This window comes from Molothrus aeneus, chromosome 26 (genome assembly GCF_037042795.1).
Source record: "Molothrus aeneus isolate 106 chromosome 26, BPBGC_Maene_1.0, whole genome shotgun sequence".
In the NCBI taxonomy this organism is placed as follows: Eukaryota; Metazoa; Chordata; class Aves; order Passeriformes; family Icteridae; genus Molothrus; species Molothrus aeneus.
In genome coordinates, this window is record NC_089671.1 from 4,205,219 (window position 1) to 4,227,063 (window position 21,845).

Genomic DNA, 21,845 nt, shown 5'->3' on the forward strand with positions numbered 1-21,845 from the left:
AAAAACAAGGAGCACCAATGTTCTCAGAGTGTAACTCTGCAATATCTGAGGGATCATCACCACTTCATGTGTTTGTAAAATGCAATTTATCACACAAATGCTCTGCCATGGAAGGGGCATACAGCTTCCTTTAATGAAACCCTCAGCAAAAGAAATTTAATATTTCAATGCCTGCATACTAAAAGAAACATTGTAAAATTAAAATCAGTGGAAGTCCTTACCCTTCTGAAACCAGCAATGAAATTAGCATGGGGCCCAAAGGAAGCAAGGGAGGCCCCTTCCAAGAGGCCAGGATTTAATTTTGTATTTAAAACCCCACAGTGGCAGATCTGTACTTATTTTAATGACCCACTAAATCATTTAGTCCTCTGTATCCCTCAACAAAAGCCTAATAATGAAAAATTATCTACTAAAACTTGGCTTTTCCTGAAAAATAATATCTGAACAGATCTCCAAAGACAGCTATTTCTATGGACACCACGAATTTTACTGCAGTGTTTTGTTTTCAGATATCATTGCATTTCCCACTTTCACAACTTCCTTGGAATAATATTTGATACAGAAAAAGTTGAAGTGATACTCACAGACAACAGAACAGCCAGCCCTCAGAAACCACAGAGCCTCTCCATTTGTATTGCTTTTTGTAACAAATACAGCCAGAGCCACAGAATTTCAAGAGATCCTCAGGAGACTTAAAAATTCAAGTAAACTATTGCCATGCAACATTAAATGCATTCATTTTATGAGCATCAAATTCCACCCATTAACAGATCAGTCATCCTCTGCAGCTACCAATTTACATATCCAGCCTGTGAGCTGCTGAGGGGCCAGTGGACACAAAATACATGAATGCATTAAATCTGAGATAGGAAACTAATGTCCATTATACCTCAACTTAATGATCATGTTTTCTTTAGGAGCAGCAGCAGAGCCCATGCCTGACAACCACACACCCTGCAAAGGCACCCCAGGTGCCAAGAAGCACTGAACCCTCTGCTGTGAGACTGTAACTGCACTGCAAGCAGTGCTCGCCAATTAATTACATTCAAGCCCCGTACCAAGAGGGAATTCCTTGGAGCCACCTTCTTACCAAGTCACTAAAACCCTTGCTATTGTACATGGACTAAATTCAAAGGCCTGAACCTCCCTGTGGAAGATAGTTTATCTGAATATACATTAAAACCCTGGAACGCTCTGTCAGGCTTTTGCCAAGCCAGGCAGTATTACCAGCTTTAATGTAACAGCACTTTTGATCTTGAAACAGGCAGTTTGTTGCTGGTACATCTATTATTCCTCCTGGAACAGAAGCATGGCCTGATACCACACCTACAATTCACTCTTTGTGCACAGCTATCAGGAAGAGATGTAAGAGAGAATGTCTCAGCAGCCTGTACCCCCTCCATCACCTCTCCAGCGCCCAACCCAGCACCAATTACAGCTGTGGCAGGGAGAAAGGCTCCTATTTTAAGCTTCTTGAAAAGGGAACTGGGTGCTGCAGGCAGAAGAATAGACAAAGGGGGGAAGACTCCCCTAAACTGGTTCTGCATTTTTTTCAATTGGGTGCCACACAGGTAGACAACACCTTGAGGAATTAGGGGCAATTCCACAATCAAATGAATTCAATTCCTTTTTCAGGTCTGTAGCAGGCAGTTCCCCACTGTAACAGAATATGATTACTGATCTCCTTATTCCATTTTCCCATCTATGAAACTAAATGAACTGATACTGGAGAATGAGCTTTGAAGTCCTGGCAGAGGAAGGGCTATTGCAGTGCTGAATAAGGCCAATTCCCTACAACCCACAGCCACTGTGGTGATACATGCAAAAACCCTGAGGTGCAGAAGAATCAGGCTCTGAAGGAAACTAAAATGCTCAGACAAAAGATGAAAGAAACTGAACATGGAAAGTTAATACTGCTTTGAACATTTGCTGAGCAGAAATCCTTCCCAAAAGTGAAAGAACTGTGGTTACCAATCAGGGACTCTGGGTTCAGGCTGTCAGGCAAAGCCCACACCTCCCAAGAGATCTGACTGCAGGGCTTACTCAAAGCCATCTCACAGGCATCAGCTACAGCAGTGCCTTAGAAAGGAAGGGCAGGAGCTGTTAGTTGAGCAGTGGGGAAGAAGCAAACACTGCTTATTTATTCACAGGTCTTGCTACTCAAACTTGTTGCTTCCATCAGATGTCACAGTGATAAGTACCTGTTTAAGAAAAAATCAGGAACAAGAGCAAAACCACCCCCCTGCAGCTAATCCAATTAAGACACAGCATAAAGTTGTAGAGGTTAATCAGATCTGAGCCACTGGGTCTCTCTCTGCTGCTGTTTAGTGACATGTCTGGTGAGCAACACCAGCAAGAGGATGGCCAGGCAGAAACACCAATGACCCAGCCAGCCCCAGGAGACAACTGCTGCTCCTCCCTTTTCTGCTCCATCAGGCAGAAAAGAGTGGAGCACACTGCAGGGCAGCCCCGTGGGAGAGCTGCTGGGCTCAGAGCTTGGCTGTCCCCCTCAGCCTTATCAGGTGCCAGGATGCTGTGACCCATGGGCTGTGTCAGACACCCCTCGCAGCAAGGACCAGGGCTGTGCCTACCACGTGCTGCAAGGTGGAAACCAGGCTGGAAATGTACTCAGTAAGGAAAAGTTCTGCCCATACAAGTGCAAGGAGCTCCTCTTACCTTGTGTTTCATTAGCTGTGACTCTGTGTGTAAAAAGGCTGCAGCAGGGCGGGTGAGGGCTGTCCCAGTTCAAGGGGCACCAGCACAGAAACCACCTGGACTGTCACACACAGCCCCCTCAGCACTGGGAGCCAGGGAAAAGCTGAGCTGGGCTTTGCATTGAACCAGCCCCAGCAGTGTTGGGTCAGTGCTGATGTGGGAATGTTGCTCCTGTTGCACCCGAGGTTTCCTGCCTACTGCCTGAAGTCCTGACCTAAAGCTACCTTGCAAAACTGGGCACTCTGCTTTTCCCCAGCTCCAGCCTTCCTGTACAGTCAGATCTGCTCTGCCTCTCTCCCTCTTCCTCCCTGTAGAGCACAAAGCCAGTGGCCTCAGCCCTTATTGCTGTGACCAGCACCTGCACCCTGGGAACAATTTGCTATTCCATCACCACAGCCCAGGTGCAGGACACTCAGCATGGAAGGATGGACCTGCTCTGGAGAGTAACCTCCCCTCTGGCCCATCAGACAGGGCTCAGGCACATTCACTGGGGAAAGGAGGAAACATTTCTATATGCATTTCTTCTGGGCAGGGACTGCATTTGGACCAGAAATTCATCTTCTCTCCTGGACAATACATGCCAGCCTTTCAGGAAGACAGGTGGAGCAGGCGCTCCAGTGGGATGACAGAACTGTAGTGACAGCAAGAAGGTGATGAAATGTTTGTAAGCACCATTCTGACAGTAATGCCAATCTCTCTGGTTGCCAGAAATATTGTTTCAGGCAAATGATTCCTAATCCAGTGACTGTCATCTTCTCCCCTGGAAGAGAACTGGATCTTTTGATACCACTCTGCCATACAAGACTTTTGTTTGTCTCCTCTGATTAATTGTTCCTCCTTCTTGGTAAATTCTTTAATATGAGGACAGTGACTGCCACTGTTTTTCAGTTTCTAAAAGAAACTAAAACTTGTATCCCCCAAAATCAGAACTTCTGCCCTTCCTGAAGGAAATTTTACCCTTCCTTTATAGACATGAAGCTTTATACAATAATCCATGAGACCTGTCAGGAGAAAAACTACATTTTCATACTCTGGACTCAAAACACAGAACATTTCAGAATACTGCTTAAATGAAATAAAAATAAAAATAGCTTATATTAAAAATAGCTCTCCTTTTCACTGTCTGCCAGATCTGGGAGGAAGGTGAAAATACACAGGGGCTTGATTTGATGTGTGAAAAACAGAATTCTATAGCAGTGAGTATGCACACACATTTCTTTTAGGTTAATAATAGCTCTGCAATAATACTATGCTTTGTGGAGAAAACTAAAGCTGGGACAGACCCAGGCTGGCTGGTGCTCTGGTACTGAGTACCATGACAACTTGAGCACATCCATCAGAAAGAGAATAAACAATTTTTTTTAAATCTTCTCACATCACAGTTTTCCTGCTTTTAGAATACTTTCTGTTTCAAATTCCAAATACCTGCTCCCATATCAGCAATCATGACAAATATCTTAGCTAAACTGGTAGATCTTAGGAAATGATAACAGGAATCAACAGCTTTAAGTCTAACAAGACAGAGTTAAACATCCAGTATTAGGGGCTACTGAGTAATGCAGGAGTGAGGAGAATGAAGGAGAGTTACCTTAGTAATTTGATGAAGGGAGAAGAACAGGCAGTCATTGCCCCCCTCTGAACTGGTGTCAGATGACAGAGGCTGGATCTACAGTGCTGGGCAGTGCCTTGGCACTGGCGAGGAACACAACACCAGGGCAGTCAGAAACATCTCTGCTCTGATGTCAACATCACAGCTGGCACACACAGAGCATCCCCACCACAGGACACAGGTCCTGAGCAGGGCTGACTCTTCGTCTGCTAACATCAGAAAAACACCTCGGTGTTCCCACTGAGAAAGAGCTCATTCACCTACATGTGAGGAGCAGAGAATGACCTCAGAAAGACTCCAGTACTCCCACTGCAGAGAGCAGCTCTCCTTGAATGAACTGCAGCAGCTCAGCGTAATTCAGGCTGCTTTAGACTACAAGACACCACCCAATGCAGCTCTGTGTCAAACCTCCACCTGCACATCAGCTACATAATTAATAAGGATGAAAGAGAACTTTATCCCAAGCTGGTGTTCAGAGCCTCAGTGATCAGTAAAGCTTGTTATGCTCTGTTCAGCTTTGGAAGTCAGCAAAAGGAACATAGTTCACACATTGCACTGCATGCTTGGTCATTAAACACAGGCTTATAAAACCCATAAAGTCACTGTTGCTTGCAAGTGTGGAGTATTTTTGCATGATCTTGTTTGTTTTGCAGTAGGCACAAAAGTTAATTAGTTTTCACAGTTTTATTACTCCACATGGTCAGATAACAGCCTGGAGCTTCCCGGCAGCTCGAACTGCGTAAGGCCCAGAAAATTCTTACTGTGCTTTTCAGGACTGTTCACTAGGGTCATAAATCAGCAGCTGGCAAATGACTTTCTGGCTCTTCTTGGCCACCAGTACCAACACTAAAAGATCCCATAAATCAATGCAGCAATGGCAGCTCTCAGCTCATGGAGCACAGGGGGAATAAAGATGGAAAACACTGTTTCAGATACATTAAAACAATTATTTGGGAGGAATTTTGGCTATCACTACCCTGGAACAAGCCATCCAGAACACTGGTCTTGGTGAATTTGTTTCATTAAGCCCTAAAAGAGACAACACCAGAATATTTAATATGTCAAAGGCACATCCTGCACACAGCACATATGCACAAGTCCTGGCCAAATAGTTCCCAGGGCTGGCAAGTCCAAGTGTAATAAAGCAAATACAGCTTAATAAAAATTCTTCAGACACTTTATTTAGGTTGGAAGGAAGTTATTCCTCCAGCCATGGTCTCCAAGCACAGCTCAGAGACCAAGGACAGCAGCAGCAGGACTATCTCCCATGTTCTCCAAAGCAGTCTCCCCCAAAAGGGCTGCCTAAATGCACAAATCCATGCAAAAATAAACATTTCCCCAAGACCTAGATAGTATTGTCAGAGGACATATGAAGGAAAATGTTTGTGCCTTCCCTGTTAACAGGGAGGAGAACGACCCAGAGACAGAAATCCAGTGATAGCAGGACTGTGTGCAAAAGCAACTCCTCTATCAGCAATTAGGAAGCAGTAGCTGAGGGAAGAGGCAGCAGTTCAAATGGAAGAAGGAACTACAATAAACACTTTGATTTTCCTCCCCAGGGCAAAAGACAAGGCTAAAACCCAACATCATTCCATGGAGGCCACTGCCAGAAGTGAGAAAAAATGCTCAAGTCCTAATTTCCATTATTTCTCAGTGTGAGGGCAAACGTGAGAGGAGCGGCAGAGCATCTGGCTCTGTCTTAGAGCCAAGGGGCAGAACTAAAAACCCACTTTGGTCTCTAAATTCCTTAGGGCACACCCCATTCTGATACCCACCCTGGCAAAACATAGTTTATGTCAGACGCAGAAACAATCCAGGACATTTGTCACACTTGTTTTCAAGTGCTTTGCTAAACCAAGTCAGAGCATTCACGATCAGGTCCTCCAATAGTTTTTGTGACAGTTCCAGTTTTTCACCCTCTGTAATATTGATCCTTTCTCTGCCAAGAGGCAAACAAGGCTACATCTCAGTGGCTGCAGGCTGCCATCAACAAACCCTTCCACTACCACTGTACATCATAAACAAGTATGCTCCACAAACCAGGCACTCCTGTTCATCACTGGTACCTATTTGTGAAGGCTCACTGAGGCAGAGATGTTTCCTCAGGGAACACTGCCCTGAAGAAAAGCATCAGACCAGAAGTTTGATGATAGTCACAAACAGCTCTGCCTCCAGCTGTCACATTCATCTTTCCCTCGTGAACTCAGGAGCTCCAGAGTATTTGCTACTTACAAAGTATGTCAAGTATCAAAGAACATGAAGAACAGTTCCTAGGGGTAAGATTGATCTTGCTTGTTTAACATCAGTTTCATACATCATTACTCTTCTCACCAACAACACAGGGTCACTGCAGATACCTGTTCCTAAGCAACAGGAATGGACACTAAGAACTCATAAATTCTCTGTGTCTTGCTAGTGTGGGGTTTTACTTTTAAAGTTGAAAGAATTCAAGGTGCAAGTGAGACTCAGAGGGATCACAAACATTCAGGACTTTCACTACACTTTTCACCAAGAAATATTGTGTCTAGTGAACAGAATATTCCCTGTGTCACCCTGAGCAGCCAGATTGGGGTTGATGCCACCACTCAAGAGCCTGGGAGAGGGAAAGAAGTGCTACAGCTTGAACAGGCAAACACAACAAGGTTTGAATCACACAAAAATCCAGGACATTCAGAAATCAGCTTTCCTCAGGAGCCTGTATGTACAGTGGTGCAGGAAAACAGCCCATCAGCTGAATCCCATCAACTTTGTCTCATGGTCTGCTGTTACTTAACTGATTTCAGACCAACATATAGTACAACACCTAGTGAGGAGGCAGAGAGAGATCACAGCTTTCTTGGCTGCCGTCAAACACTCCCACTGCTGCATTTAATTTGCAAACGTGCCCCAGTACTTTTGCACTGATTGCAAATACCAGAAAGCAATGGGAACATCATACTTCCGACTGTAGAGGAGAAGCATTTGTTTTGTCTGATAGAGAGTAACTTTAAAAGTCCTGTAAATGTTACAGGAATAAGTGATGATGGTGTAGAAAAGCACCTCCAAACTGTTTCCACTCGCTAAGCAGCTGGCTTGCTCCTCTGGAGATGAGATGATCTCTTCCCCTTCTCTATCATGACAGCACACAGCCACAGAGCACAATGCACCAGCTGATTTGCAAAACAGCATCAATCCACTCTGTGTTTATGGCTTTTTCTCCCCTTTCTTTCTAAACACGCAGGCTTAAACGTTTTTATTGCTTCAGTGATTTTCTATGTGCAAGACAGGATTTGAGAACAATGCATTAGCAAGGATCTATGTGCCTAAATCCCATCCCACACATCCAGCTGAAACAGCAGAGCAGAGATTCCAAAGCCCCTCACTGCAGCTGGGATCAGGAAGCAGCAGAGACACAAGGCTCTGGACACTGTACTCCAATGTGCAGGTTACTAGGCTCAGACGTGGAAGGTACACAAATGTGTAATGAGTAGGAAGCCTCCTGAGGCTTTTTACAAATCTAGAGACATCAAGCTGCCAGTAACTCATGAGCTGTGTAAGACTGACTCAGCCTCCATGTGTTTTTTGGTGTGTTTGTTATGACTCCTTGAAACATTTCAGGAGATGCCTGCTTTTACTGGCACAGGCTTAAGAGTGCTGTGTTTGCTATGCTGCCAATATCTGGTTCATACTGATGGCTTCCTCTCCCAACTTTTTGCACTAGTCAAAGTCAACAGTCAGTGTACAGGCTGGTGGGATTGGAGAGAGGAGTGCCCAAATAGCCAGGGAAAGGAGAAAGGGATAGCTGACCACAAACTTTTCAAGCTGTAGAGATAGATCCACGTTCAGCGTAAGGGCTGGCTGGTGCTCCGTGTACAGAGATAGAAGATTAAGGAGGAACCTGGGACATTTTTGCTGTTCAACTTGCAAGGGTGGGAAGATCATTAATGACCTCCATGTGGCTTTTTCATGCCGAGCCATCACTCCAGGGTATTTTGGCTAAAAGTCAAATCTGGGTATAAGCCTGGAAGTGCTGGGAGATTGCCACCCACTGTAACAATACCGGGGATGGACAGAGGCTAATCCAGGCATGGTAAAAGACATTATCCTGCAGAGGAAATAGTCACTTGGACATATATTTGCTGCTTAATGCCCAAGTTTCCCTCCTTGACTGAGGGAAGGATAAATTCCCTTCCCCTTTCCCAGGCTGTATTCAAAAAAGCCTCTGGCTGAAGGCAGTGAGGAATTGATAATCTAGAGGGCAACAGCAAACCAATCTCCTTCAGCAAAAACACATCTACCAGCCCCTTCTTCCCTTCAAGGCTATCCACAGGGCAATGAATTTGAAGGGATTCTTTTTTTTCCCCCAACCCCATAACCCAAAGTGGAGGAGTCAAAGGGTTAATGCTGTACGGCAAAGGTCAGCCCAGTTTGGGGAGGGAGGAGAAAGGGAAGCATTGTGGCCACAGACAGCTCGCTGCGACCACAACACCACTTGAGAAATGCGAAGTGATGGTGTTGCTCAGAGAAAAGGCCTGAGAGCCCAGCCCAAATCCCAGGGCTTTATCACTCACAAAAGCCCAGCCCCTTGAGCCATTAATCGTGTGCTCCATGGCCGGGTGCCTCAAAGAGCAGCAGATGACACATGCCCAGCTGCTACTGCCGCCCCTCCTCAAGGTAGCGGGGCAGAGGCAGGTGCACTCCCAGTGCCCTCTGCTCGAGACTAATCTATTCTCCCTCCTTGTCCTCTGCCTTTCATCTCCTCCAGCAGCCCACGCTGACAACTGTAAATGAGATTAGACTTCAAGGCGTGGGGCAGATGCAGAACCCCCTCTGTGCATTGTAAAGAGACCCTTGTAGATTTTAAAATGTCTCTTCCCTTTACAATGCACAGCTTGGCAGAGGGGGAGAAGGGGACACATTTCCTGTCACACTCTCAGAAGCATCTGATATGGCAGACGAGGCAGATGCTGGTTTGGGGCCTGGATGCTAATCTCTTATCACCATGGACAGTCTTCCCACCAGCACCTCTGATGCCCCAGTCACCTTAGCAGATGAAGTGGAAAGTTGATAACTATTTCCTAATCACAGTTTCAATAGCCTCCTATCTGCAGCACCACTCCGTTTAAAGGGGGACAGATGTCCCAATGAACACTAAAGGCAGCAATACTCCAAAATTCAGGCAAGGACTTGAAGGCTACACAAAACCCTGGGCTCAACCCCCCTGGCTATACTGCTGCTATCACTGCCATAATTTCCTATTCTTTATATTACAGTTTGTGCTCCACCTGTTCCCAGTGATCCAACAAACCAGCAGTGAGGCACAAGTTGTTTGTTAGAGAAAGAGGTGAAATCTCAAGGCACAAACCACTGCCTACAGCTCAGTGAGACCTGCCTGGAGAGGTTTTGCAGCCACTGCTGGCAGGGGTTTGCCAGCAACAATAGGCAGGGGAATGTTTTGAAGTGAAGGGTCACGTTTAGCTCAACAGTGCCCCAGTAAATAAACTGGAATTTCTTTTACAGCGTGGGAAATAGCTCTGCCTGCCTGCACTAAAGGCTACCCAGAAAAAAGGGACAGTTAACATAAAAGATCATTAAGTTCAAAATAATTCTCTTCCCCGGCTACCACCAACAATGATAATAGCTGCCCCAATTTTATGGATTGCTCTGCAATTTCAATTGTGCAGGAACCAGCCCTGGATTTAAGTCAGCTGCAAAGTCAGCATCTCTTAAAGCATATTTTAATGTTTTATGAGACCATGGCGGAGCAGGTTCAGCTGCACCCACTGCTGGTAGTGTCAGCAACTGAACTCTTCCTGGCAAGTGCATGTCTTTCTCTACAGCCTTGTTTCTGTGCTCAAGTTTTCCATTAGCTGCCTACACAGACTGGGTAACTTGGCATCTCTCTGCATTCCCCATAAACTCTGTTCATCTGTTGCCATCACACCCACGTACAAGTCTCAGGGAGGAATCTAGGATTTCTAAAGCAGCTGCAACAACAACACAGCCTGGATTGACAAGCAATAGGATCAAGGTGTTGAGGCAGTAAGGAGGGTCTTTTTAGAGAGTTTTTTGTGTGTCTATTTAAAACAAGTTTGTTGTCATGACTACAAACCAGGGTATGGGTGAGAAGAAGTGAGAACTCCAAGATGAGGGCTGATAATGCTAATTCATCCTCAAAATCTCAACAGCCATGGGGATGGGGAAACAGAGAAGATGATACTCTAAGATAGAAGCTCTTAGCATCTAACAAGGTTAAAAGCCACCTTCAGAAGGCAGGTCTGTCCCAAGAACACCGTTGTCCTAGATAGCCCTTTTCACCCAGCCCAGCCAAGGGCTGAATAACAGCAACCAGCTGCAGTCATTGCCAAAGCAGGGGCACTGGGGACACGGTGGCAAAGAACTGCACCCGAGGCCCTAGGGAGGATGTGGCAAAGCAGGAACAGCCCCTCAGGACACTCATCTGCAGACTCACTCTCCAACCATCAGACAACTTGGCTTCAGCAAGGACTGGGAGATGTTCTCATGTCTGAGTGCAAGGCAATTAACAAATCTTATTAACACAGAGAAGCATGAAACTGTCAGCAGCTGCTCCTGGGATTGTCGCGTTTTCAACTTTACCAGAAGATTAACAAAAAAATGGGGCTTTGGCCACTGAAGAACAAATGAAGAAAACCCCAAGTGATTGCAGAGGGATGGAGAGAGCTTGCTCTGCTCAGAGCTCAGATTCTTCACAGAGACAGCACAGAGCACGCAGCGATGGTGCAGGCACTGCAGAAGGCAGCAGATGCAGAGCTAATGTGTGTGTGGGGGTGGAGGGTGTTTATGAGCACAATAAATAAATGTATGAATCCCTATAAAAGTTCCCATATAAAAGTGAGTTAGAGCTGCCCGAGGGCCATGGCCTTGTAATAAAAACCACATCTTGCAAGCACAGTACGAGGCAGCAGCTGAACTGTAACTGTCTGGCTGCAGCACTGAAGAGCTGTGAGTCTGCCTGTTCCCAAACTCTTGGGTGAAGTGCTGACCTCACTAAATCCAGGAGGAATTTTGCTACTTGCTTCAGTGTAGTCAGGATTTTGTCCTGGGAAGGGCTTCTTTGAACCTCAAACCATAGGAAGCAGCTCTGGGTCTGAGTTTTTGTAAAATTTAAGTTCCTTTACTTCTTAAAAAAATCAATCTGCAAGTGGCTGAAGATCTTGGCTTGAGATACTGACAGTTCCCGGTGTGACAGATTAGAGCTGGATCAAAACAAATAAAAATATCCTACAGAAAACATGGTCAGTCACTTCTCTCTCCTAAAATAACCAAGCAAAAAGCACTACTTTATGGCTGAGCAGCAATTTTTCCATCAAGAAGTTCTGAATTTTTAATTTAAGCTGGGGAGGGGGAGATCATAAAAAAATCAAACCCCTTTAATTTTGTATGTTAAACAGAAAACTTGCTGCTTTTTTTGGTCAGTAAACTTAAATGAAAGTTTTAAAAATACTTCCCCAGAGAAAAAAAACCCAAACAAACAACCATTAATAATAATTTCATTCCCCTCTCAAAGGCTGGGTGTATGTGCACTGAACTCCCCTTCAGAGTTTTCTGGGATGACAGAGTATAACAGCAACAAGCCACTTGCAGACTACCAGCCTGTAAATTCCAGCTACTCTTAACACTTTCTCCAGAGCCTTCTCTTGCTCTCTTGGCAGGTGGTGAGTGCAGAGGCACATGTGTCAAACAGAGAAGGTGGCTCTCAAACCTCAGTCCCAGCCCAGGAGTCACAAATGCTCGTGCACCCTGGGCCACCCATTGCCACTCCAAGTACACACCCAGTCAGGTCCTGACTCCCAGGGAGAGCTGCAACTGTTCCCAGTGTCAACACCAGGCTTTCTCTAGTTATTAAGACTGTCCTCATGTTTCACGTGTATGCCAGTCAGAGCTAAACAAAGTGCTCCCCTCTCCTCATAGCACATTGCTGCTGGGAATAGCAACCTTGTTCCATCACAAACAGCATCTTGCAATTCACTGCAGGACTAATTGCATTGCTTTGCTGATATAATGCTCCAGGAAGACGTCAGCTTTGCCCACAGGCAACAAGGACATCATTGATTTATTCAGGACTTATGTGTAATTGTCACAGGTTGCATTCTCTTTGATAATAAAGTCTTACAGACAAGGTTTAAAATTCAGCTGCAGCCCTAATTGAAACACAGCTAATTACTGAAGGTCTGTCTTTACAGCCTGTTCCATTGTTACTGGAATAGTGTTCTGTACATCCAACAGTCAAACTCCCTCCCCTTAAAAAGAAAAAAAAAAAAAAAGACAGAAAAAATGCCATCTACTATTCATATAAGTCCAATGGGAAATTACAGATTCCTCTCTTTGAGCCTGAGGTAGCTACCAGCCAACAGCCCCATCCCACAAGGACTCAATGACTTCAAAGGATGCTTGTAGAATAAGACTCCAAATTAGGGCCAGTGTTGGAGACAGGAGAATTCAAAGCAGCTGAAACAAACATTCAGCCCAGACCACAAGCAATTTACTGTGCATCCACCATTTCAGTGGCAGCACCCCCTATGTGCCCCAGCAGATTCAAACACACCACACAATTTAGGTGTGATCAACAATCATAGTACCCAGCTCCCAAGTGCCCGCTGACTGTAGCACAGCCAACTTGCTGCAGTCCAGACACGTGGATTAGCAGTTGGTCACAGCTAACCCTGGATAAATGAGCACTCATCAGAACAGGCAGCCCCAGTTAATAGCTGAATGATAACAGGACCCCCAGGGTACCAAGGACATCCTTGTGCAGGCTGCACCACAGCTTTGGCTTTGTAGTGCAGCCAGACACAGGGGCAAGATTATTGCTTCATAAAGCAGGGATGAAATCCCATCCGAACTTTATTGCCAGGATGATGCCAGCGTCAGAGGAAGCTCCCTCACAGAAGGTGACATTTATATGCACACACAACAGCACAAAAGTTTATGACATCAAGAGAGTGCTGCAGTCTAGAAGCAAATCAACCCTAGAAAAATCCCTGTTTATAGCTGCTACACATTTCAACCCAGCAGATGGAAGGGATACCACAAAGCAAACATGTCCATTAAAGCAGCTAAAAACATAATTTACAAACTAGAACCCACAACCCAAAATCTCAGCAGCTATAGTCTAGAGCTCTTCAGAGCTGTGCTGACTTCAGCCAGCTACAGATCAGTCCCAAGGCATTTACCTGACAACCAGAGTCTTTGGTACAGAAGCAGATTCTTTGCTAATCCTGTGCAAGTTTAAAGCAGCAGGTCCTGCCTGGATGATGTAACCCTGCAGAAGTCAGTTTAGCAGCTGGGGAGCCATTTCAAAGAACCCTGTGCTGGTTTTATAAGTCTTAGTCTGCCTGCCTGAAAGAGCAGAAGATCCTTTAATCCCCAAGCAAGGACAGCACAACTGGCAGGAAACAGAGCACCTGCTGCAGCACCTTGGCTCAGCCCCTGAGCCACCAGGGATGGGCTCAGTACTGTCCCTGGCTACTCTGAAGAGGAGCAGAGAGAAAGGCCCAAAGCAGCCGTGATAATTTTGACTTGCACACCAGCATCCTGGGAACTGGGAGCATGCAGCACATTTCTCCTAGGCTGTATTTTAAATGCAAGGGAAAGCCAGTACAGAGGAAATTAACCAGAGGTTAGGCTCTTTGCTCACAAGACAGAGAGAATATATCAGTTGTTCACATACCTGATCAAATAGGGCTTTCCAGTGCTGAGAGGCAGCATAAGGGAGGAAAAAGAGTAAAAAGAAGGTATAAGAGCAATGACATTAACATGCAGTAAACTGTAGAAGGATATTCTAACAGAGAAATAACCAAATGATTTAATGCCATTTCCAGCATCCTTCTTCATCCCAGAATCACCTATCCTTCCGGAGGAGGAGGAAGGGGAATCTACCAAACACAGGGAGAACAGTTTTCATTTACAAATCTAAATTAGGATGAACTCAAAACATTCATGTGTTAATTCTGTTTTCTCCCACTATGTCTATTTGCAGGCAAGCGAGGAAAAAAGGGGTTTTTACTCACAGAGATCAAGTAAGCTCTGTGTTTATTGAGGGAATGGATGAATTAGCAATGTTTTTCCAGATCACTTTCTGAGATCCTGTGGCCCAACACTGACCCATCAATTCCTTTGCTGGGTTGTCAGAGCCTTGTCTACTGCCTGCTCCTGAGTCTGGCTTTCTGCAGGCTTTTGATAACCCATCAGTTCTCTGAGCCTCACATGTCCACATCTGAAAAACAGGTAATTCCTCTTGTGCAAGGTGGGAGGGTGGAAGGCTGGAGAGAGCCCACTGCAAGGATTTACCCCATATCTTTTGTTCTGTCAGAACTGCCTTAAAAATGCTGTATAAGAGGAGGCTCCACTTTGATGCTCACAACCATGTGAACACTCCACAAGTCCTTGTCACTTAGAAACAGAAAAAAATAGCTGGAAACTGGCTCTGATTTCTGCTTTGTAGAGAGACTGATATCAACTCATCTCCATGACCCAGACTTGCTGCCTCACTGTCCCATGAAACAGAGGAAATTCCAACTGAATTGTTTAAGGCTCTCATCTATCCTGGATTTAGGGGCCAGTTGAGAAGACAGCAACTTCCATAGGGCAGCACTGGGGTAACTACTGGCTTAGGATCCCCAGAAACATTTGCACGTTTCTACGTCTGTTGTTTTCTCATTTACCTTCCCAGAAAAGAAACAAATTGAGTAAAACAACAAATATCAGACATTTATAAGCAAATCTCCTCACAGTGCTATTAGCAAAGCAGAAATCTGGTTAGAGTCCTATCTAGTCTTAGAAGAACATTTCCTTTCACATGGTAGGCAAATCTAAAGCAGAATTGACTGAAGAGACAGTGGGGTATCAGGTCACTGAATAACTTTTCATTAGTTAAGTTGTTGGCTCCCCTCCTCCCCATGTCTCTCTCCATTTATAAGCTCTCATTTATCATCATAAATCAGTCCAGCACTTTAAACAGAACATTTTGGGACTGTCTGAATCCTGGCTTTATGGAATGCTGCTCTGAGAGCTACAATGACATCACAGCTGAGCTGTTCCACACTGTCAAGGCTGTGACAGCAAAACCTCCACTGTGTTATATTTTTGTGGTTAATAACACATAAAGAACTGACCTTGTGTCAGTTCTTGCTGGCCAAGCCAGAGAGCTTCTGTCAGGCTTTCAGATGTAATAGCAACAACACAAAATCAACCCCCAGTTAGGTCTCAGGGGGCACAGAGTAGCACAGAGCAGTTGAAAATTTCAGAGATGATGCTCTGTAGCCTGCTTGATTCAGCAGGGAATCTTGGCAGAGTAGAAGGAGGGCATTTACACCACTTCCTGCTTTTCTGACTTGCAGATGATACATGATACCTCAGGCTTCTGTCACATCATCTATTGCCAGGTCTCAGCAGCTTCCCATAACCAGTGCAGCTGCAGGCTTTAGTTTTGTTGATTATAGAAAACAAGGTACCAGAGTCAAATAACAATGCAAGTAATGGCAAGACACTGCAAGCTGGATCTGACCCAAGCTCTCCTACCTCAAGGTCAAGCAGGAAGGCAGCAGCAGAAATGGGATGAGAATCTAGACTTCATGAGGGACAGCTCCTGTCCCAGGAGCCCAATCCTGCCAGGCACTGAACATTTCAGCATCTCCTGGGCCCCCTGGCAGGATTGAATTGCTAATGGCTGCGTTTGTGTAGAGGCTGGAGCAACTCCAAGGGGCTCACATGTATCACAACAGGAAATCTTTCCTGTAGGACCATCCAGACAAGCACAAAATTTGTCAGAGAAGAAAAGGTCACAGTCTGACGTAAGCCAGCAATGGGATTTGGAAACCTGGACTGTAAAAGCTCCTGGAAATCCACCCTTTCCAAGTCAAAGTTACACACACCCCTGAGTCAGGCATCTCCTCTTAGGACTGTCTGACTGTGTTGTAGCAGAGGTCAACGTGCATCACACGCTCCCTCCTGACTGCACTGTGCTCAGGAATACAGACTGGGGAATGCAGCTCTAGCAAGCAACTGCACTTCCTCCATTGCCCTCTGGGAGGAAAATCCAACAGCAACCGAATTCTAGGTGATTCAGAAGGGCTGGGGGGCGAAACACAGGCTCTGTCCCTAAGCATGCCTGGGCGGCTTCCTCCAGCAGCATCAAAAAGGCTGAGAGAGGGCCGAGGGGATGTGCCGCTGCTGGACGTTCAGCTCCAAGTGCCCCTTTTGCAGTGGTGCAAGACCCGAGCCAGAGCCCGCTTCAGGAAAGACATTTAATATCTCTGCTTTATGTCTGACAGGCTGGAACAGACCCTGCACTTACCGCTGCAGACTGAGCAGACACTTTTCAGTCCTCATCCCAGCCAAGTTTGCTGGGAATGAGAGCTGTGAGCAGTCCTGGGATGCACCAGGAATGCAGGAGCTCTCACGTTCACTCCCTCCCCAGACAGGTGCACGGCGAGCTCCTGCCTCCGGGTCCGGCAGATGCAGAACAACTGCCCGAGCTCTGCAGGCACTGCCGCTCAGCACGGCAGGAGCAGATCTGGAGTGCGCGGGACCCCTTCGCGTCCTTCTGGGCTGGGTGAGCGGGGAGCCGGTGCTAAGTTATCCCACCCCCACGTGCTTTCAGAGCTCGGAAGGTGGAGAGAAGCCATCAGCCCTGTCGAGCCGAGGAGAAAACTTACTCGACTGTTTGTTGCTCGGGGGCTGGAAGAGGGAGCAGCTCCCGAGAGCGTTTCACATCTGTCACCCTCAGGGTAGCTGTGACTCTGGAGGAGCTCTCTGTCCCCCGGCAGCCCCTCGAGACAAGGCGTCAGCTCCTCTCCAGTCCGATGCCCCTGCCCGATCAGCCGCCACCCGCCGGCATCTCCCCACCGGACGCGGGCACCCAGCGACCCGGGAGCCTGTGCGGGCCGCCGGGGCTTGGAAGGACGGGAGCTGCGGCCCCGGGGACAGAGCCAGCCCGGCGGCTGCTGGAGCCCGCAGACACCCAGCGGCGGGAGGCGCGTAGGGCGGCGGGGACGGCGGCTTTCCCTGGTCCCGCAGGGTCACCGGCCCAGCTCCTGTGCCCATCCCGGGCTTCAGCTATGAATAGCTTGAGCCGATTATCCCGGCCCGGGGGAAAGGGGGGAAGACACCGAGCAAAGGAAACTTACATCCTCTGCGGCCATAGGTAGGACATCTTCGGAGTCCAGCACCTCGATTTCTTCCGCCTCCGAGCTGGCAGCCACAGCAGGGGAAGAGCTGGCGTGAGGCTCCGGCAGCCTGTCTCCCATGCTTGGAAACGGTCCCCCTCCAGCCCCCGCCCCCCTTCTCCCCAGATCCTTAAAGAAATTAAACCTAGCTGCTGGTTGGCAAACTTTCAAGCGCAGCCGAGCCTGCCTTCATGACTCCCGCAGCCGGGAGGGGAGGAAATCCTCCATCCACGGAACATCCAATTAGCGCGGGCAGCGCCGGCGGGCGGCATCCCCGCGGCCGAGCTCCGGCCGGGGCAGTGACCCCTCCCCGCCTCCCGCCCCTGCGGCCGGGCGGTGCCCCCGGCCCGGGCACGACCGGCGCCTCCCCCGAGCCATCGCCCGGGGACGGGGGTCCGCCCTTCCCGGTGCGGGGGGAGCCCCGGGGGCTCTCGGAGGCAGAGCCCGGAGCTGCGGCACGTCCGAGGATGCGGGCTGGGCGGCGGCGGGGGGAGCAGCGCCGGGTGGCCCCTGCCCACGGCCGGCACCGCCTCCCACGGGGTGACCCGCGGAGGCTCGGCCGTGACCGGCACCAGGCAGCCCCTGCGGCGGGGCCCGGCCGGTTCCACCCTGCCCTCCTGCCCGCGGACAGGTGACCAGACGTGCCGGTTCACCGGGGCTCCCTGCAGGCGACTTCTCTGTCCTAGAGTCTCACCGTGAGAGGCTGGTGCGGGGTTTTACATCTTTTACCATAATTATTCGTTCCTATATGTCAGGATGGACAACTTAACCATCTGGAGCCTGGATTAGGAACTTGAGGAATGCCTTGACTGCCGGCAAAAATCCAGCAGTTTTAGCTTCTTGCAATCAAGTACAGAAATAGCAGGTTGGCAAGGGGGAAGGGCGAGCAGAGCCAGGCTGATCCACGTGGTGCCAGTGCCTCTGCTTTCTGCTAAAAGCCAGACAGAGCACAGTCAGAGCAGAGTCCAGCACCACAGGCCATGTTTTCTTCATGAAAAAGTCCAGTACCAGATCAGACACACCTCAGCCACGAGTACAGAACAAGCTGGAAGTCCCTCTTTTCTCTACAACCTGTTTAAAAATCAACCAACCACAAAAACAAAAAGTAAAACAAATCAGCTAGAATACCTCTGGAAAGGGAGCAGGATCTTCCATGCTGCAGTAGCAGAGCATACAGCAGAGAAGTAAAACCAGAGCCCTTGGACCTGAAGAGAACTTTCCAAGCTCAGGATTCAGGTAGGAAAAGGACAACAAAATAAAAGCTCTTCTGAGGTCCTGGGTACAGCTGATGAAGAGGAGGGGTTCTGTCCCCTTAGTGACATCAGTGAAACAGAGCAGACCTCCTGCACATGCACATTTAAAGGCAATTCCTTGAGCCATTTCTCCCTGGTCTAGAGCCTGTCCAGCCTGCTCTCCTGAAGCATAAGAACAGGATACCAAATCCAGCACTTCTGAGAAGCACCAACCCACTTCACTCACACCACTCCTGCCAAAATATTCCAGGCACTAAACAGTGATTATAGAAACAATCTCTTTTTGATTGAAAAACTAAACCTCATCAAAACTTCAAAACAGATGGATAAGCAAAAATATGCTATGCCAACAGGAAGAAACAGCAGTCATTTAAAGATGTCTGTAGGGAGGAGGGAAGTGAGTTTTTAGAGTAAAGAGAGAATACATGAGCTGAATTTCAGGGGTAACAGGTTCCACTCAGTTGGGGACTGTATCATCTCTGATTCCAGATGCTAGTGGGAAAATGCCAACTGTGAAGTCTAACATGAATGCAATCAACAACAGGGAGAACCCCCAGAACTCCTTACCTTAACACCAAACTCCCACTAAATTGAGAAATTGCTGCAAAATTACAAGTTCATTTTTCTTCTCTAAGGACTGTTTTTCACTAGTGGTAATGATAGGTTTTGGGTTGTTTTTTTTTTTTTTTCAGGGAAATATCTCTGCACATTGCACATATGAGCTAGTGCTGTGCTATAATTGCCACAGAAAGGAAATTAACAGTATTCTAATGAGGAGTTTTGTTACAGACAAATTATCATCTTGCAAGTGTGTGAGAGGCTCTTAATTTAGAATGTCATTTCTCCCCACTGCATACCCTGGTGACTCTACCTTGGAAGACAGTAATTGCTAGATAAACTGGGGGGGTTGTGGGCCACCCCAGAGCAGATGCAGACAGAAGGAGGGGCTTCAGAAGAAATGCAGGCAGAAAGGACTTGAGATAATAAACCCCAATCTGTTTTCACACTCAGTCATATAGGCAACTTTTATATTCCAAATACTGCAAACAAAATGTAGATGTACGTCCTCCCTGCATTGGGAGTGGCTCAAAAGGTCAGCTCATGAATATGCAATAACCCCCCTCAAAGTAGGGACCCAGCCAACATCTGTTAGCTAAGCCCTCTGGGGTGAACCTAAACACTTTGTTCACCAGTCCTCCTTCCACCCTGAAGGAGCCCCAAAGCTACAAAACTTCCCAGTTCTGAGAAGCAGCTTCCCAATTCTTCCCTTGTAGCTTTTACAAAACTTCCCAGTTCTGACAATTAGAACTGTGTGGAGAAAGCTACTCAGCTTGATTTCCATACCAGAGCTCAGCCAGCTGGCCAGACTTGGAGAGCAACTTCTGAAGGAAAATGCAGCATTTTGGATCAAAACCCCAAAATGCTGCACACAAACACAACCTTAGGAGGGTATTAGATAGCACATACACAGCTGGGACTGGATCAGACCTCTCAGATTCGTTCAGCTAAAAACCTCTAAGGACCACAGATGGTTTGAGACGGGCTTAAACTCAAGTCCAAAAGGTAACAGTGGTAAAGGACTCTGAGCATCACACTCCTTGTGCTGGGAGTTTACCTTTCAGAGCCAATTGAATTAGACTATATGTACTACCATTTGGCTTCCCCCTGACTCATGGGTACTCTCCCTCCTGAAGTGAAGGAATAGTGGGAAAAAATAAAGTCAAATCTCCTCTGTGATTTCTAACTTGTGTTGAAAGACCATCCTCATGACCCTCCCTATTCCATGTTGTACTTAGAACTTTCCAAGTGCAGCACTGAAAAAGCACTAGTCTTTCCACCTGCAGCCCTCTTCTGCCACAGTAACTGTTATTGGTTGCAGCTGGTTCAAATTATCTTTTTGGTTATTGTTAGGGAAATAATTAAATCTGCCACTAACCCTTTTTTGGGGCAGTTGTCTTAAAAGGGAGCTCTCCTATCAGGTCAGCCTTGTGGTATTTTAAAATGTCTGCTTGTTTTTACCTGTCACCTGCTGGGATCATAACACAGGTTCATTCCTAAACAAAATAATTGTTTAAAATGGTGACCAATTAGTAATTTAAGGTTAATTTCCAACATAAAATCAAGTCTTGCTTACTATTGATCCTGAACTGACAAGCTTTCAGACAAGAGGTCAAAGCTGAGGGATGAAGGATGTGTCTCCGAGGAAGATGAATCAAGGTCTTTGTCCTCTCAGTGACTTTACACCATGGTCAGGCAATTCACACATCAGACTGAGCAGGAAGAAATTGAGTCTGGTTGTGAAAATACAATGAAAGAAGTTGTTAGAAAACTGACGGCACCAGAAGAAAGAAAACAAATCGCTGTTGAGAGTAGGTGGGCCAGGGTGCTGCTCTTTCTTCCCAGCACTTAATTGCAGTAGCTAAGTTTTGGACATTCTTCATTATATACTCCATGAGAAGAAGAATTTCCCCTCACGGTAACTCTAATCCTCACAGGATCCAGGAGGGCTTGGCTAGCGGCACCAGGGCTCCCTCACAGAACACCAGCGACCCGCCTGGATAAGGCCACAGCAGAGCTGGATAGCAGGACTTGTACGGTGTTCCCTAAGAAAATTCCGGTCCCCAAACCACTGGAGAAAGCCTGTTTTATATGAGCAGGCGGGGATCCGCTCCGTCCCTCACCTGCACTGCCCGCCTCGGGCCTGAGGGAGGGCAGGCAGCGCCTCCGGGCAGGGGCGCTTCCCTCAGGGGGGCGGCAGAACCCGCTCCGGCCCGGCCGGGCTGACGGGGCCGTTCATTCCTCACGGGAGCCGCCGCTCCCACCGGGCCGGGCTGACGGGGCCGTTCATTCCTCACAGGAGCCGCCGCTCCGGCCCGGCCGGGCTGACGGGGCCGTTCATTCCTCACAGGAGCCGCCGCTCCCGCCGGCCCGGGCTGACGGGGCCGTTCATTCCTCACGGGAGCCGCCGCTCCCGCCGGCCCGGGCTGACCGGGCCGTTCATTCCTCACGGGAACAGCCGCTCCCGTCGGGCCGGGCTGACGGGGCCGTTCATTCCTCACGGGAACGGCCGCTCCCGCCGGG

General features: G+C 47.6%; 1 protein-coding gene across 1 annotated transcript in view; it reads right to left on the minus strand.

The window, feature by feature from the left end:
- The window catches only part of RHBDL3 (rhomboid like 3), a 61,176-nt gene extending 43,584 nt beyond the window's left edge, over positions 1–17,592 (minus strand). The window contains exons 1-2 of the mRNA XM_066565898.1: positions 17,473–17,592; positions 14,016–14,039 (exon numbers count right to left, since the gene is read on the minus strand). Of these exons, the coding sequence (XP_066421995.1) occupies positions 14,016–14,039; positions 17,473–17,592 (144 nt within the window). The remainder of the gene's footprint in view (positions 1–14,015; positions 14,040–17,472) is intronic.
- Between the last annotated feature and the right edge of the window lie 4,253 nt (positions 17,593–21,845).